Source organism: Crinia signifera, chromosome 2 (genome assembly GCF_055691185.1).
Source record: "Crinia signifera chromosome 2, ASM5569118v1, whole genome shotgun sequence".
Classification (NCBI taxonomy): Eukaryota; Metazoa; Chordata; class Amphibia; order Anura; family Myobatrachidae; genus Crinia; species Crinia signifera.
The window spans coordinates 383,223,477-383,239,003 of NC_139218.1; the positions used below are offsets into that span (position 1 = coordinate 383,223,477).

A 15,527-nucleotide genomic window follows, 5' to 3' on the forward strand; every position below is an offset into this window, starting at 1 on the left:
GTCCCCCCTTCATTGCAGGGTCCCAGTGTCCCTTGGTGGCAGTAGTCCCCCATCACTGCAGGGTCCCAGTGTCCCTTGGTGGCAGTAGTCTCCCATCACTGCAGGGTCCCAGTGTCCCTTGGTGGCAGTAGTCCTCCATCACTGCAGGGTCCCAGTGTCCCTTGGTGGCAGTAGTCCCCCATCACTGCAGGATCACAGTGTCCCTTGGTGGCAGAAGTACCCCATCACTGCAGGGGTCCCAGTGTCCCTTGGTGGCAGTAGTCCCCCATCACTGCAGGGTCCCAGTGTCCCTTGGTGGCAGTAGTCCTCCATCACTGCAGGGTCCCAGTGTCCCTTGGTGGCAGTAGTCCTCCATCACTGCAGGGTCCCAGTGTCCCTTGGTGGCAGTAGTCCCCCATCACTGCAGGGTCCCAGTGTCCCTTGGTGGCAGTAGTTCTCCATCACTGCAGGGTCCCAGTGTCCCTTGGTGGCAGTAGTTCTCCATCACTGCTGGGTCCCAGTGTCCCTTGGTGGCAGTAGTCCCCCATCACTGCAGGGTCCCAGTGTCCCTTGGTGGCAGTAGTCCCCCATCACTGCAGGGTCCCAGTGTCCCTTGGTGGCAGTAGTCCTCCATCACTGCAGGGTCCCAGTGTCCCTTGGTGGCAGTAGTCCTCCATCACTGCAGGGTCCCAGTGTCCCTTGGTGGCAGTAGTCCTCCATCACTGCAGGGTCCCAGTGTCCCTTGGTGGCAGTAGTCCTCCATCACTGCACAACTTAAATTATTTGTCATCGGTCGATCGCAGTGACTGATAAAATTAGATCAGATTAATTACCCTGCACTTGTTTCCTTGTTCTCGTTCAAGGTTCGTTACCTGGATGTAATTAATGTAGGACTCAGGTGTTTATATGTTACCCTCGAGTATCCAGTGACCAATTACTGTTTATCCAAACCAATTACTCCTTCCTAACGAGGCCCAATGCCAAATACTCTGACAACATTCCCTGCAGTTCCCGTATCCACGTATCTAATGGAGAGTTTCCTGGGCAATGATTTGTAAGAAACTCAATGAAACTGTCCAATTAGACCAGGTAACGATATTATCTGTTCTCTGGTAACTCCCACCCTGTACGTGGCTCCGTCCGCTTCCCATCGGTGTCCTATTATCATAGGGGATGTTTCACCGTTATTTGGGAACTATGGTAACTATGGTGCAGATTGTATTTTCCTATCTAGAGTAAAGAAGTTGCTGCTGTTCTGTATTTTGTTTGATAATGGCTCCAGTCCAGTTATACTGAACGTAAGAGTCTTATATTGAAGGTAACCGCCTCATCTGACCTATGTATTGTTATTTAATGGTAATATACTGTAGCATTATTTCCTTCATTAAATCTCGGATTGCGTGTCTTGTAAATAACAATCTGTTGTATATAGTCATGTATAGCATCTAAGTTACTCAGTGCGAAACATTTGTTTTATTCACGTTCTACAAAAAACTAGTCTGATTATTGTAGAACAATTACTAGCGTCCTCCCGCCCAGCCCGCGCCTCCTGTTTTGGCCTTCACCAACCTCCTCCCAGGACCAACAAATACTCTATTATTGGTTTTGTGCAGCTCAACTAATGGAGTGTGCCTGGATACGGTCACTAGATCGACATGCCTGAAGGTCTATGTGGGGTTAGATCGACACAAGCATTAGGTCGATCTAGGCTATGTCAACAGTCAAAAGGTCGACATGGGGTTCTACCCATCCACTCTGTACAGCGCTGCAGGATATGTGTGCGCTATATAAATAACTGGTAATAAATACATTTACTAAGCCCTGGACAGAGATCATGTGGCCAGAGATAAAGTACCAACCAACTAGCTCCTAGCTACCATGTTTACAGGTGGTGTCTGAAAAATGACAGTTAGAAGCTGAATGGTTGGTACTTTATCTCTGTCCACATTATCTCCTTCCAAGGCTTAGTACCTCATAGGGATTTTTGGTATTTTGGACGTGGCTGGAATAAGTGACGTGTGTCGTCCCCCCCCCCCCCCCCCCCCCTTCTTGGAAGTAACCTTGTGATGCTAATTCTGTGCCCACTCTCTTCCCCCTGCAGGAGATCTGTGCCAACCCTCGCCTCTTCGTGGATGGCATCAGCTCACATGACTTGCACCAGGGCCAGGTGGGGAACTGCTGGTTCGTGGCTGCTTCTTCCTCGCTGGCGTCAAGGGAGGCCTTGTGGCAGAAGGTAAGCGCCTGTCCGAATCACCCCCAAAGCAACTTTCTATCGTGTTTTTGAGAAGACTCGGGGGCAATGCTGTATTTGGGAAAATCCATTTAATCCTGTATAAAGAATAATGCACTGACTATTAGTAACATACTAGTAACAAAGCCACGGCTTCTGCAATGGGCTTTCACTTTGACCTGTGACAGTTTTTAGCCCCCAAACTCTCCATCTAACCCCAAATCCCTATCTGCGCCTACCTCCGATCTCTCTTCACAGCTCCCTCTCTCCATTTCCAGCAAGTTTGAAAGAGATCAGTGTCCCTGCAAAAATTGCTTTCACTTTATGACCTTTTTTAGCACACAGAGGAGTAAATTAGTCTGTCGAGTCAGGGGCAAACGCAGGATTTTCAGTGAATTGCGGGAGGGGGGGTTGCGGAGGTCCGTGAATTGCGGGAGGGGCGCGTGGGGTGCCGTGAGTCAAGGGGGGGTGGTGCGGGGTCCGTGAATCACGGGAGGGGTCATGAATCGCAGGAGGCGGGGGTCGTGGGGGGGCTGCGAATCGCAGGAGGGGGGGTGTGGGGGGTTGCCGTGAATTGCATGAGGGGGGCGTGAATCAAGGGAGGGTGGGCGCAGGGGGTGGTGCGGGGGTCCGTGAATTGCGGGAGGGGGCATGAATCGCGGGAGGGGGGGTCGTGGGGGGTTCCGAATCGCAGGAAGGGGGGTATGGGGGGTGCCGTGAATTGCGTGAGGGGGGCATGAATCGCGGGAGGGGGGGTCCCCAAATGTGTGAATTACGGGGCGGTCGCAAATCGCGAGAGGTGCCGAGGGGGCCGGCAAATCGCGGGAGGGGGGCGCTACGGGGGGTTTCGTGAATCGCGGGAGGGGGGGTCGTGAGGGGTTGCGAATCGCAGGAAGGGGGGTGTGGGGGGTGCCGTGAATTGCGTGAGGGGGGCATGAATCGCGGGAGGTGGGGTCCCCGAATGTGTGAATTAGGGGGCGGTCGCAAATCGCGAGAAGTGCCGAGGGGGCCCGCAAATCGCGGGAGGGGGGCGCTACGGGGGGTTCCGTGAATCGCGGGAGGGGGCGGCGCGAATTGCGGGAGGGGGGTCGCAAATCATAGTAGGGGGGGGGTGCCATGAATCGCGGGAGGGGGGGTCGCGGGGGGCCCTTTTAATGCCGGGAGGGGGGGTCGCAGGGGTCCCGCGAATCGCGGGAGGGGAGGATGCAGGGGTCCTGCGAATGGCGGGAGGGGGCTCGCGGGAGGGAGGGGTCGCTGGGGTCCCGCGATTTGCGGGAGGGTCGCGGGGGTCCCGCGTTTCGCGGGAGGGGGTGATCGCAGAGGTCCAGCGAATCGCGGGAGGGGGTGGTCGGGTCTGGGACGGATATTAGACAGCACTTACATCGACAGCCATTACATCGACACCATTAGTTCGACAGCTCAATAGGTCGACATACCATTAGGTCGACAGCTCATTAGGTCGACAGCTCATTAGGTCGACATGTTTTTAGGTCGACACTGCCATTAGACAGTTAAAAGGTCGACATGGGTTTTTTCACTGTTTTTTGGCCGAAATGTCGACACAGTCGACATGGACACAGTTTGAAGTGTACCGCAGCCCCTCGCTGCGCTCGGCACACTATTTTATTCTCCCACCACGCCCTAGTGGATAGTAGGGCATGAAATACCGCCTGTCGGCACATGTCGGCTCAATAAACAGTAAAAAAACCCATGTCGACCTTTTGACTGTCGACATAGACACTGTCGACCTAATGGCAGTGTCGACCTAAAACATGTCGACCTAATGAGCTGTCGACCTAATGAGCTGTCGACCTAATGAGCTGTCGACCTAATGAGCTGTCGACCTAATGACATGTCGACCTAAAACCATGTCGACCTATTGAGGTGTCGAACTAATGGTGTCGATGTAATGGCTGTCGATGTAAGTGCTGTCTAACAATAAAAATGGTAATAGTGAAGCGCTGGAAGGTTTACTAATCCCTGCGGCCGTCTAATGCTGCTTTCCCACTGCAGACCCGTTTTAAGTTACAGGTAATCTTAAACGGTATTTAGCATTCCCACTGCAGCAGATTACAGTTTGAAATGCCATTTAAGTCCCATTCCCATTGCAGGTAAAACGTTTTAGCTCTTCAAAACGTTTTTACAGCATTGGTGTGCAGTGGTGCTAGTAATATATACATTGCTGGCCTGTGCCAGCAATGTATATATTACTGGCTGATAAATAATCATTGGTGTGCAGTGGTACCAATAATATATACATTGCTGCCCTGTGCCAGCAATGTATATATTACTGGCTGATAAATAATCATTGGTGTGCAGTGGTACCAATAATATATACATTGCTGGCCTGTGCCAGCAATGTATATATTACTGGCTGATAAATAATCATTGGTGTGCAGTGGTACCAATAATATATACATTGCTGGCCTGTGCCAGCAATGTATATATTACTGGCTGATACTCCGTTACTGGCTCCGTGTTCAGCGGGGGGGGGGGGGCGGGGCGAGCAGTTCTCCGTGTTCAGCAGGCGGGGGGCGTGGCGAGCATGCCGGGAGGGGCGGAGCGCCCAGCTTGTGTGGCCGGGCGGGGGAGCAGGACTGCCGGGCGGTGATTGACAGCGGGACAGCGCCGGTGAGCGACAGCGGGACGGCGCCGGTGAGCAGCGGTGAGTATATGACGCTGCGGGCGGGGAGGGGGGTGGCAAGGGAGGGAGCAGACAGCTGGACTGAAAGCCGCGCATCTTTCAGCCTGGCTGCTGTATACAGATTCAGCGATGATGGCTCAAATATGAGCCATCCTCGCTGCATCTGCTGGTAAAACCGTTTAAGATGCATTCCCATTGCCTCTTAAACGGTAGATTACCGGCTAAAACCCTGCTCTGAAAACAGGTTGAAATACCGTTTAACTTTAAACGGTATTTCAACTCTGGCGCTTTCCCACTGCAGCCTTAAACAGTATTTTGCCCTCAAAAATCGGCAAAATACCGTTTTAAGGCTGCAGTGGGAAAGGGGCATAAAGGGGATACTCAACCCCTCTTTAAAAGAACAAACAATAAATACAGGGTAGACGGCGCAAAAAGGATACTTTGGATGCTTGTTATGATAAAAAATCAGTACAATTTTTATTTAATTATAAATATAATTTCATATACTAGTCAATGAAAGCACCGGCCGGTGGGATTTACATAAAAATAATTAATAATATATCACATAAAAAACAATTTCAATAAGCATACTTTTTACTCTCTTTCTTGTGCTTTAGATGTTTTTTAAGCACAATAGGCTTATTATATTAATTAATGGACACACTTTGGCCCTTATTCTGAATCGGACGGTACGGCCCACGTGCGGCCGTACCGCCGATGTTTTTAGTCTGCACATGCGCAGAGGTCAATCTGTGCATGTGCAGCCCCATTCGCCGCAGACGTATTTCGTCCGCCGCAAAGGGGGCGTATAGGGGCGTGAGGGGCTTCATACCCTCATTTCCCTATGTATACGCCCCGCGTTTCATGGGCGTTCCCATGCAAACGCGGGGCGTATGCATGCTAATCAGGGTATGACGCCACTGATGGGGGCGGAAAGCTGACGTCGCCGGATGTCAGCTCTCAGCCCCCATACAAGCTATCACACGGACGATTGTCCGTGTGGTCTCAGCTTGCGGGAGCTGCTGTGGCGTGCGGCCCTGCCTTCGATGGTCGACGACCATCGAATGCAGGGGGCAGCTCCCACCATGGTGGAGGCGTACGCCCCACCATTTTTATGCGGATCGCCAGCCGTCCGTGTACGGACGGCCGTGGCGATCCGTCTCGTGGGCGGGGATTGGTTTGTGCGGCCGGAGCACCGTGTGCGGCTCCGGCCGCACCAACCAGAATAAGGGCCTTTGTTACTCTTGCAGTGCAGACAAGAAGCGAAGGTTAGTATAATGCAGGCTTTTTGTTTTTGTTAGGCATGCAATGGGTTAATTATTATGGAGCAGGAATTAGTAACAGTCTTTAATCAGACACTGTTAGGCTGTAGATGTAGAAAAGTCACTCCAAGACCACACTCACATGCAGATATGCTGTTGATTACAGCCAGATGTTAAAAGTTAGTCATATTGCCATAACCTTTAAGCTTTTAGTTGTTAGTAAGCTTAATTTGAAAGTTATAAGAGTTGAACCAGGTATACTTAGACTTCTGGATCCGTTTGTAATCCAACTTTGGGGGAGGTATACTTGGATCCGTTTGTAATTCAACTTTGGGGGAGGTATACTCAGCTGCCCACGCCGTGAGCGGGTCCCCGGCTGCTCTGTTGCTTTTTGGTGCTTTTTTGTCAGCCTTATCCAGGACACTGGCTACGGCTTCTGGGTTCTCCCAGTCGGCGGTACCCCACGTGCAAACAGTGAGGGATTGTTTTGATGACGCGTTTCCCCGCCTCCTATGGACTCATCTGATGAAGCCGCTGACAAAAAAGCTAATTCCTGCTCCATAATAATTAACCCATTGCATGCCTAACAAAAACAAAAAGCCTGCATTATACTAACCTTCGCTTCTTGTCTGCACTGCAAGAGTAACAAAGTGTGTCCATTAATTAATATAATAAGCCTATTGTGCTTAAAAAACATCTAAAGCACAAGAAAGAGAGTAAAAAGTATGCTTATTGAAATTGTTTTTTATGTGATATATTATTAATTATTTTTATGTAAATCCCACCGGCCGGTGCTTTCACTGACTAGTATATGAAATTATATTTATAATTAAATAAAAATTGTACTGATTTTTTATCATAACAAGTATCCAAAGTATCCTTTTTGCGCCGTCTACCCTGTATTTACTGTCTAACAATAGTCCGGATACCGGGGTGGTCGCGGGGGTCCCGCGAATCGCGGGGCGGGGGTCCCGCGAATCGCGGGAGGGGGGTCGCGGGGGTCCCGCGAATCGCGGGAGGGGGGGTCGCGGGGGTCCCGCGACTTGCGGGAGGGTGGAAAGCGGGGGTCCCGCGAATCGCGGGAAGGGGGGTGCGGGGGTCCCGCGACTTGCGGGAGGGTGGAAAGCGGGGGTCCCGCGAATCGCGGGAGGGGGGGTGCGGGGTCCTGCGAATCGCGGGAGGGGGGGTCACGGGGGTTCCGCAAATCGCGGGAGGGGGGGTCGCGCGAATCGCGGGAGGGGGGTCGAGGGGGTCCCGCGATTCGCGGGAGGGGGGGGACGCGGGGGTCCCGCGATTCGCAGGAGGTGGGGTCAGGGGGGGTCCCGCGAATCGCGGGGGGGCCCGCAAATCGCGGGAGGGGGGGTCGCGGGGGGTCCCGCGAATCGCGGGAGGGGGGTCGCGGGGGTCCTGGCAGAGGGTAGGGATGTGCAGGAGTAATGGTGGATGGTGGCTGTGGAGTAATGGTGGATGGTGGGCGTGTACTGTAGCCCTGGCTGGGCGGGGGGAGGTGATGTCAAGGGGGTGGAACGTTAGACACATGAAAGTGAAACTGTTCTACACAGGAACGTTCTCCACAGGGGTTGAGTGACAGATCTGGCTAAATATATAAGAGATTTTCTGGTGGGAGGACAGCTTGCTTGACTGCAGATATCTCCAGTTCCCCAAAATAGTTTTCTTAGATTTTAATGGAATTAAAAACTAGAGAATCCCACCTACCAAATGGTATTGGGGACTAGGGGATCAGAGTTCAGGAGGAAGAGCAATCTGCCAACGAGTTTATAAAACTACATACCAGGTGTGTGTGGAGCTGGAGCAGTAACCAGCTGCTGGAAGGCTGATATCTCTGGTTCTGGGAACAGTAGAGACAAGCTACTAATGTCCTTTAAAGGGGGAGAGTCCCATCTTTTGGAACATATCCTCAGAAAAACTCTAAGTCAGACAGAACCTGAAATATCTGACTGGGAAAAACAATTAACAGGCTTGGATGGGGACCACTGCTTTGAAGTCTGATATCTCCGGTTCCCAAGGGCCAATTTTTAAAATTCTTGTACCCATGGAAAGAGGGGACCCTCAGCTTTCAGCCTATGGCCCTTAGACTCCTGGGGGGGTTTCTGGGTACTCATAAACCCCCCCTGCGTGCGCTACTGTGTCGAGTGGCCTCTAGGCATTGGCGGTACTTAACCTCATAGATGTGAAGAGAAGTTGGCCTTTGGGGGGGTATTCAATCCCCGACACTATTTCCGACAAGGAGTAAATAGCGGCGGGCGCCTATTCAATGCTTGTCGGACAGCATTAAAGAGGCAGATTGACAGAAGGGCCCGACTTTAAAAGCGGTCAGGCCCGTTTTGTCGATTGCAGACGTGAGTTGTCGCGATCAGGGCCAAATCTCAACAATCCACGACCGTTTACGCGGACACGCCCCCTTTTCGCCGATCGTCAAGCGGGACATTGAATCTCACCTGGCGATATGCTGTTGAGCAAGACGAAAACGGGCCAGGCCCACCCCTTATCTGGTAAGCCGCTGGTAAGTAAAAATTACTGTCCAATGGGATTGCTGAATGGTACACCAACAATAGGCATGGAGACGTACAGTATATATGGGTGATATATCTATGAATTAAATTCTCTACTGCGGAGAAGTAATCTGCTAAAACGTAATTATCTTTATATTATTGGTTCAAAATTGGGACATTAACAATATTATTTTTACTTTCTGAAGCTCTTGTGAATTATTAAATCAATTTTATAGAGACGTTTATATGTCTCTAAAATGGAAGAGGCAGACTGTGACCGGGGGAAGCAGTGGGTGACAGGGGGAGGCAGACTGTGACAGGGGGAAGCAGAATGTGACAGGGGCAGCAGTGGGCCCCTTAGCCCTCAGGGGCCCCTGTGCACTGCAGTGGTAGCTCCGCCTATGGTTAGAAGGTGACTGCACACCAGGCCAGTTGCAGCCGTATACCAGCATGGCTGTCTTATTGTTTATTAATAGTGGGTGTGGCATACAGTAGCTCACAGATCATGTCTATGTCAACCGCAAAAAGTCGACAAAAAGGTTAACAAAAGCAAAAGGTTGACATGGACAAGATCGCTGCATTAAAGGGTCTACATTTTTTCTGCACGGCCTTTAGGTGCCAATGTGGACACCTGAGCACGTGGAGCCCCTCTCTTCCCCCCCATACTTCCAGCTAGATGTCTTGCTCCACCACCACCCCACTCCGTACACGTTACCATTCCCAGTCGGAGCCCATGTGGAAAAAATCCCCCATAAACTCACATTGGAGTACGGAAGTACTATATATATACACACACACACACACACACACACACACACACACACACACACATGCACGCACCTGTGCCATCCACCCCGTCACCCAGGCTGGGTGTATACATGTATCATAGAGTCCCCAGCAATGCTATATTTGTCAGTAGTAACTGCAATCCCCCCCCCTTCCTCCCCAGGGCCCGCACGTGTGGGTCAGAGCTGTCCATAGAGATCTCATTACATTGCTCTCTCTGCCCAGTTGCCTGGAGCCCGCGTGTGGCCCCCAGAGGGCACAGATTGTTGTTTATGCAGAGTTGTGACGCACTGGCAGCACCAGTGGAGGTGAATCCGCTGTTATGGTTCAGCCTGTGTCATGGAATAAAGGAATGTGAGGGTTTGATGTTCATTACAGCGTCTCCGGTGCTGTGTGCCATAGAGCAGGCAGGGCCTAACGTGAAGGACACTTCAACGTTACTGATGGTTACATGTACAGTGTTTCCCCGATAAGACAATGTCTTATTTTATTTTTTTTGCCCCCAGTCCTGCTCCTCACCTACCAGCACCAGTTTTTCAGGCTTTCCGCCGCTGCTAATTTACTTTGTCCCTCCAGTGTACAGAAGCCGTGTGTATGTGCGCGGTGACGTCATGCGCAATGCATCCCTGGGAGCGGGAGGCTGCAGCGGTACCGTACCAGGGCTGATACATTACTGCAGCAGCATCCCTCATGCAGGGAGGTGGTGAGGGGGATAGCGGGGGTGGAGCAGGGGGCATTGAATTTAGTGCACGGACTCGGGTAATTGGGGATTTTGATAGGGCTTATTTTGGACTAGTTTCCATAACCAAGGGAAGGGCTTATTTTCAGGGTAGGTCTTATTATCGGGGAAACACGGTAGGAGTTTTGGCAGATTAAAAAGAAACAGAAAAAAAGTCCATTAAGTTCCGTTTAGTCTTATGTGGACAGGTCGTACGGATGGTTACGTCGTCACTTTGACGGCAGTGAAAGCAAAATGCCAGCTCCAATATGCCGACACTGGATTTGTCCACCTGCCTACTGCACCCCTCAGAGACCCTCATGTCCTCTCCTTCCATTTCTGCTGCCAATGCCTTATTACCCCCTCCCTCTCCTGTGCTGGGTCCCCATGATTCGTATGCTCTGGGGAAGCTGTACTGACCTGGCCATGTTACTAAGCAGCGAGATTAAGTCTCTCTGCTGTAGTGGCTTCCTGACCTCAGGAAATGACATTAATGTCTTAATGCCAATACTGTGGCCCTCCAGCTGTTGTGAAACTACACATCCCATCATGCCTTGCCATATTTTTAGCATTTTCTAATAGCAAAACTGTGGCAATGCATGCTGGGATGTGTAGATACAACAGATGGAGGGCCGATGGTTGGACATGCCTGGTTTTAGAGTCTCTATTCTGCATTGTGGTCGGGTAAATCTGTGATGAGAAGGGTTAGGGCTAGGCTGCGGAGGAGGCAGGGATGGGCACTAAAAAGGGCAGGGGGTAGGTTTATTCACTAAGAGGGGTGGGATATGGTTAGGATTGGGCACTAGGGTGAGGTTGCAGGAGGGGAGGGTTTGGGATAGGCTGCAGGAGGGGGGGGTTAGAGATAGGCTGCAGGAGGGGAGGGTTAGGGATAGGCTGCAGGAGGCGTGGGTTAGGGATAGGCTGCAGGAGGGGTGGGTTAGGGATAGGCTGCAGGAGGGGTGGGTTAGGGATAGGCTGCAGGAGCGGTGGGTTATGCTGCAGGAGGGTGGGTTAAGGATAGGCTGCAGGTGGGGTGGGTTAGGTATAGGCTGCAGGAGGGGTGGGTTAGGGATAGGCTGCAGGAGGGGTGGGTTAGGGATAGGCTGCAGGAGGGTTGGGTTAGGGATAGGCTGCAGGAGGGGTGGGTTAGGGATAGGCTGCAGGAGAGGGTGGGTTAGGCTGCGGGAGGGTTAGGGATAGGCTGCAGGAGCGGTGGGTTATGCTGCAGGAGGGTGGGTTAAGGATAGGCTGCAGGAGGGGTGGGTTAGGGATAGGCTGCAGGAGGGGTGGGTTAGGGATAGGCTGCAGGAGAGGGTGGGTTAGGGATAGGCTGCAGGAGGGGTGGGTTATGCTGCAGGAGGGTGGGTTAAGGATAGGCTGCAGGAGGGGTGGGTTAGGGATAGGCTGCAGGAGGGGTGGGTTAGGGATAGGCTGCAGGAGGGGTGGGTTAGGGATAGGCTGCAGGAGGGTTGGGTTAGGGATAGGCTGCAGGAGGGGTGGGTTAGGGATAGGCTGCAGGAGAGGGTGGGTTATGCTGCAGGAGGGTGGGTTAAGGATAGGCTGCAGGAGAGGGTGGGTTATGCTGCAGGAGGGTGGGTTAAGGATAGGCTGCAGGAGGGGAGGGTTAGGGATAGGCTGCAGGAGCGTTGGGTTATGCTGCAGGAGGGTGGGTTAGGGATAGGCTGCAGGAGGGGTGTGTTAGGGATGGGCTGCAGGAGGGGTGGGTTAGGGATAGGCTGCAGGAGAGGGTGGGTTAGGGATAGGCTGCAGGAGAGGGTGGGTTATGCTGCAGGAGGGTGGGTTAAGGATAGGCTGCAGGAGGGGTGAGTTTGGGATAGGCTGCAGGAGGGGTGAGTTTGGGATAGGCTGCAGGAGGGGTGGGTTTGGGATAGGCTGCAGGAGGGGTGGGTTTGGGATAGGCTGCAGGAGGGGTGGGTTTGGGATAGGCTGCAGGAGGGGGTGGGTTAGGGATAGGCTGCAGGGGGGTTAGGGATAGGCTGCAGGGGGGTCGGGTTAGGGATAGGCTGCAGGAGGGGTGGGTTAGGGATAGGCTGCAGGAGGGGTGGGTTAGGGATAGGCTGCAGGAGGGGAGGGTTAGGGATAGGCTGCAGGGGGGGGTGGGTTAGGGATAGGCTGCAGGAGGGGTGGGTTAGGGATAGGCTGCAGGAGGGGTGGGTTAGGGATAGGCTGCAGGAGGGGAGGGTTAGGGATAGGCTGCAGGAGAGGGTGGGTTAGGGATAGGCTGCAGGAGAGGGTGGGTTAGGGATAGGCTGCAGGAGAGGGTGGGTTATGCTGCAGGAGGGTGGGTTAAGGATAGGCTGCAGGAGGGGCGGGTTTGGGATAGGCTGCAGGAGGGGGTGGGTTTGGGATAGGCTGCAGGAGGGGTGGGTTTGGGATAGGCTGCAGGAGGGGGTGGGTTAGGCTGCAGAAGGGGAGGGTTAGGGATAGGCTGCAGGAGGGTGGGTTAGGGATAGGCTGCAGGAGGGTTAGGGATAGGCTGCAGGAGGGTTAGGGTTAGGCTGTAGGGGGGGGTGGGTTTGGGATAGGCTGCAGGAGGGGTGGGTTTGGGATATTCTGCAACCAGGTGTTGTACCTTAGTATTAGGCACCCTCCAGTTGAGGTCACCTGGTTCACGTTTGGTGGGCCCATATTTTGGACCAAATTCACCTGAATTTTCTCTTTTTCTTTTTTTTCTCTCTGAAACTTCAACTCTCAGCATGGTAGTACCTCTCATTATGTTCCGAATTAGGGTGTGCGGTACTTATGTAGTATCTGGGCTGCCGATTTTTTGATTGTATGCCTTAAGTTAAGGCATACAATCAGATGCGATGCGATGCGATATCGCATCGCATCGCATCGCATGCGACCATCGGATGCGATGACCCGATTTTTCCATAGGAATCAATGTTAAAATGGACTGAGTCCATTTTAACATGGAATTCAATGGGAAAAAGGGGTCCTTTTCATACCCCTACTATCCAAGTGGGCATGGAGTTGGATATAAACCTGTGGCGAGCGCAGCGAGCCACCGAGCCCGAAGCGTGGCGAGCGAAGCGAGCCACCGAGCCCGAAGCGTGGCGAGCGAAGCGAGCCCCGCGAGGGGACGGTATTCTGTGTCCCCTCGCGGGGCTCGCTACGCTCGCCACGCTTCGGGCTCGGTGGCTCGCTACGCTCGCCACAGGTTTATATCCAACTCCATGCCCACTTGGATAGTAGGGGTATGAAAAGGACCCCTTTTTCCCATTGAATTCCATGTTAAAATGGACTCAGTCCATTTTAACATTGATTCCTATGGAAAAATCGGGGCATCGCATCGCATCGCATCCGATGGTCGCATGCGATGCGATGTACCCGATTTAGAAATCGGCAGCCCAGATACTACATAAGTACCGGGTGTGCAATCCAATACCCCACTCCCTCACCCATACCTAAGGGACCTCTAGACCACCAGGTTCATTTAATCATCATTCTAACCATTTTTACATTTTATCAGTTTGGACATAGTGATGTTTATATTCCAAACACATCGACATTTTGAATATCGACAAAATGTTATCTCTGTGGTTCTATCTGGCATAGGTGACCTACCCACCATGCCAGACGCCAGGTGAGGAAACTAATGAGAAACATTGTGGGAGAAATATATTGACGCTAGTTCCCCAAGTCTGTGATTGGTTAGCAGTTCCCACCATTCCCCTGTGACTGGTAGAAACTTACAACCAATCAGAGAGAATCTATGTCAGAGACTTGGCCGAGAATTTCTGCTTTTGGCGTCACAGGTTAAAAACTAGAGATTACATAGACTCTCGCCCAAACATGCGTGTCTAAGGTTTGCCATGCCCACTTGTCTTGTTGCATTTCAGTATGGTACTTGACCGAAAAAGTGGGAAAAACTCACATCGACCTTTCCAATGTCGACCTAATAAATGTCAATCTAGACATTATCTATGAGCAATGCCACACCCTTGCTTAACAATCCGCATGTTCCAGCAACAAGGTTGTTGTTGTCTGCACTCTCCAGCCATTTACTGTAATGGGTGTCTGGTCGATGGATCTACGATGTCTAAATTGACCATGTGACCACACTTAGTCGAACCTGTCTAGTTAGAGGACTAAAGATAGTCAACCGCATCTACATCAACAGTAACGGAAGTTAGATGCCAGCGTTAGATCAACGGGAGCGCATGGTCGATGGTCACATGGTTGACAGGAGTTTTTCTTTTTTTTTTTTTTTTTTGGTGGCGAATGTCAAAGGTCGACTTGGTTCATACTTTACTATCCGCTTTTTGCGTAGAGTTTGGCGGTTGCAGCAGACTGTAATAAGTAAGGGTTAATTGGGTTCATACAGTCATAAAGTAAAAGGCATCCTATTTACAGGATCATTACTGTTTCCTTTCTCCTGGCATACTGTTTCTAAGGTGAGCTGCACCATCGGCCTACTCCCCAAAGGTGTGCTTACATAAGCCGTTATGTAGTAGCAGAGCTGTAAATTAGACAAGCGAGCATCCGCAGGAAACCTCAGAGGACCGGTCGCCTCAATGAATTCAGTTGCTTAGCACTGCGGAGTGGGAGGAAAAAGTGACTAAGGGAGATACCAGGCTTTCAAACTTCAGTTCCACGCTGTCTGGTCAGACAAGGAGATCTCTCCAAGCGTCATCTTCCTTGGGCTAAGCATCATGGCATCGGAGACGACCGAAATTGAACTCTTCTTCACAGAAGACACCCAACTCACAAAGTGCATGCGCATGCGAGCCCATAGCCTCCAGACGAGGAACGGCAAACCCCAGGATGGCGAGAAGTTACTGAAGGCCAACGAGTACATCTACCGCCTGGACTTCGGCAAACAGAAGCTCAAGTTCGTCGAGTGGAAAATTGTCATTAAAACACCTGGAAAGGTAGTGATCACCGGGACTTCCCAACACTGGACTCCGGACCTCACCAACCTCATGAACCGCCAGCTCCTGGATCCGTCCGCTACCTTCTGGAAGGAAGCCGGACAAGCCGAGATTGAGTGCAATGAGGCAGATGCCCAAGAGTTTGGGGAGAGGTTGTGCGACCTGGCCAAAATCCGCAAGGTCATGTACTTTGTCCTCTCCTTTGCGGAAGGAGCGGAGCCGGCCAACATCAAGTGCTCCGTGAGGTTCAAAGCCTGAGGAGACCAGATTATTTGGTGCTATAAGCCGGTTGGAACTGAGCAGCCACACCCATTTAAAGCAGGAGGGACAATCGAGATGAGGCCCCCTCCAGGCGTCGTGGCACTACACTTTCCAGCATGCACTGCCACAGTTTTGCTATACTAAAATGTTGGAAGGGCATTCTGGGATTTGTAGTTCCACAGCTGGAGGTTTGAATACTCCCAAATTTTAAAGTTTAGAACCTTTAAAACTTGTTTGCC

General features: G+C 51.8%; 2 protein-coding genes across 2 annotated transcripts in view; both read left to right on the forward strand.

Moving 5' to 3' along the window:
* Window positions 1-15,527, forward strand: part of CAPN5 (calpain 5) — an 87,775-nt gene that overhangs the window by 39,310 nt on the left and 32,938 nt on the right. The window contains exon 3 of the mRNA XM_083170189.1: window positions 2,081-2,212. Coding sequence (XP_083026315.1) covers window positions 2,081-2,212 — 132 coding nt within the window. The remainder of the gene's footprint in view (window positions 1-2,080; window positions 2,213-15,527) is intronic.
* On the forward strand, window positions 14,775-15,378 carry OMP (olfactory marker protein). Its single transcript, XM_083171343.1, has one exon. It carries the CDS (start codon window positions 14,809-14,811, stop codon window positions 15,283-15,285), a length of 477 nt encoding a protein of 158 aa, XP_083027469.1. The 5' UTR covers window positions 14,775-14,808; the 3' UTR covers window positions 15,286-15,378.

Bases quoted from the DNA above. Each gene is read 5' to 3' on its own strand.
- OMP (XM_083171343.1), top strand. From the start codon at position 14,809: ATGGCATCGGAGACGACCGAAATTGAACTCTTCTTCACAGAAGACACC.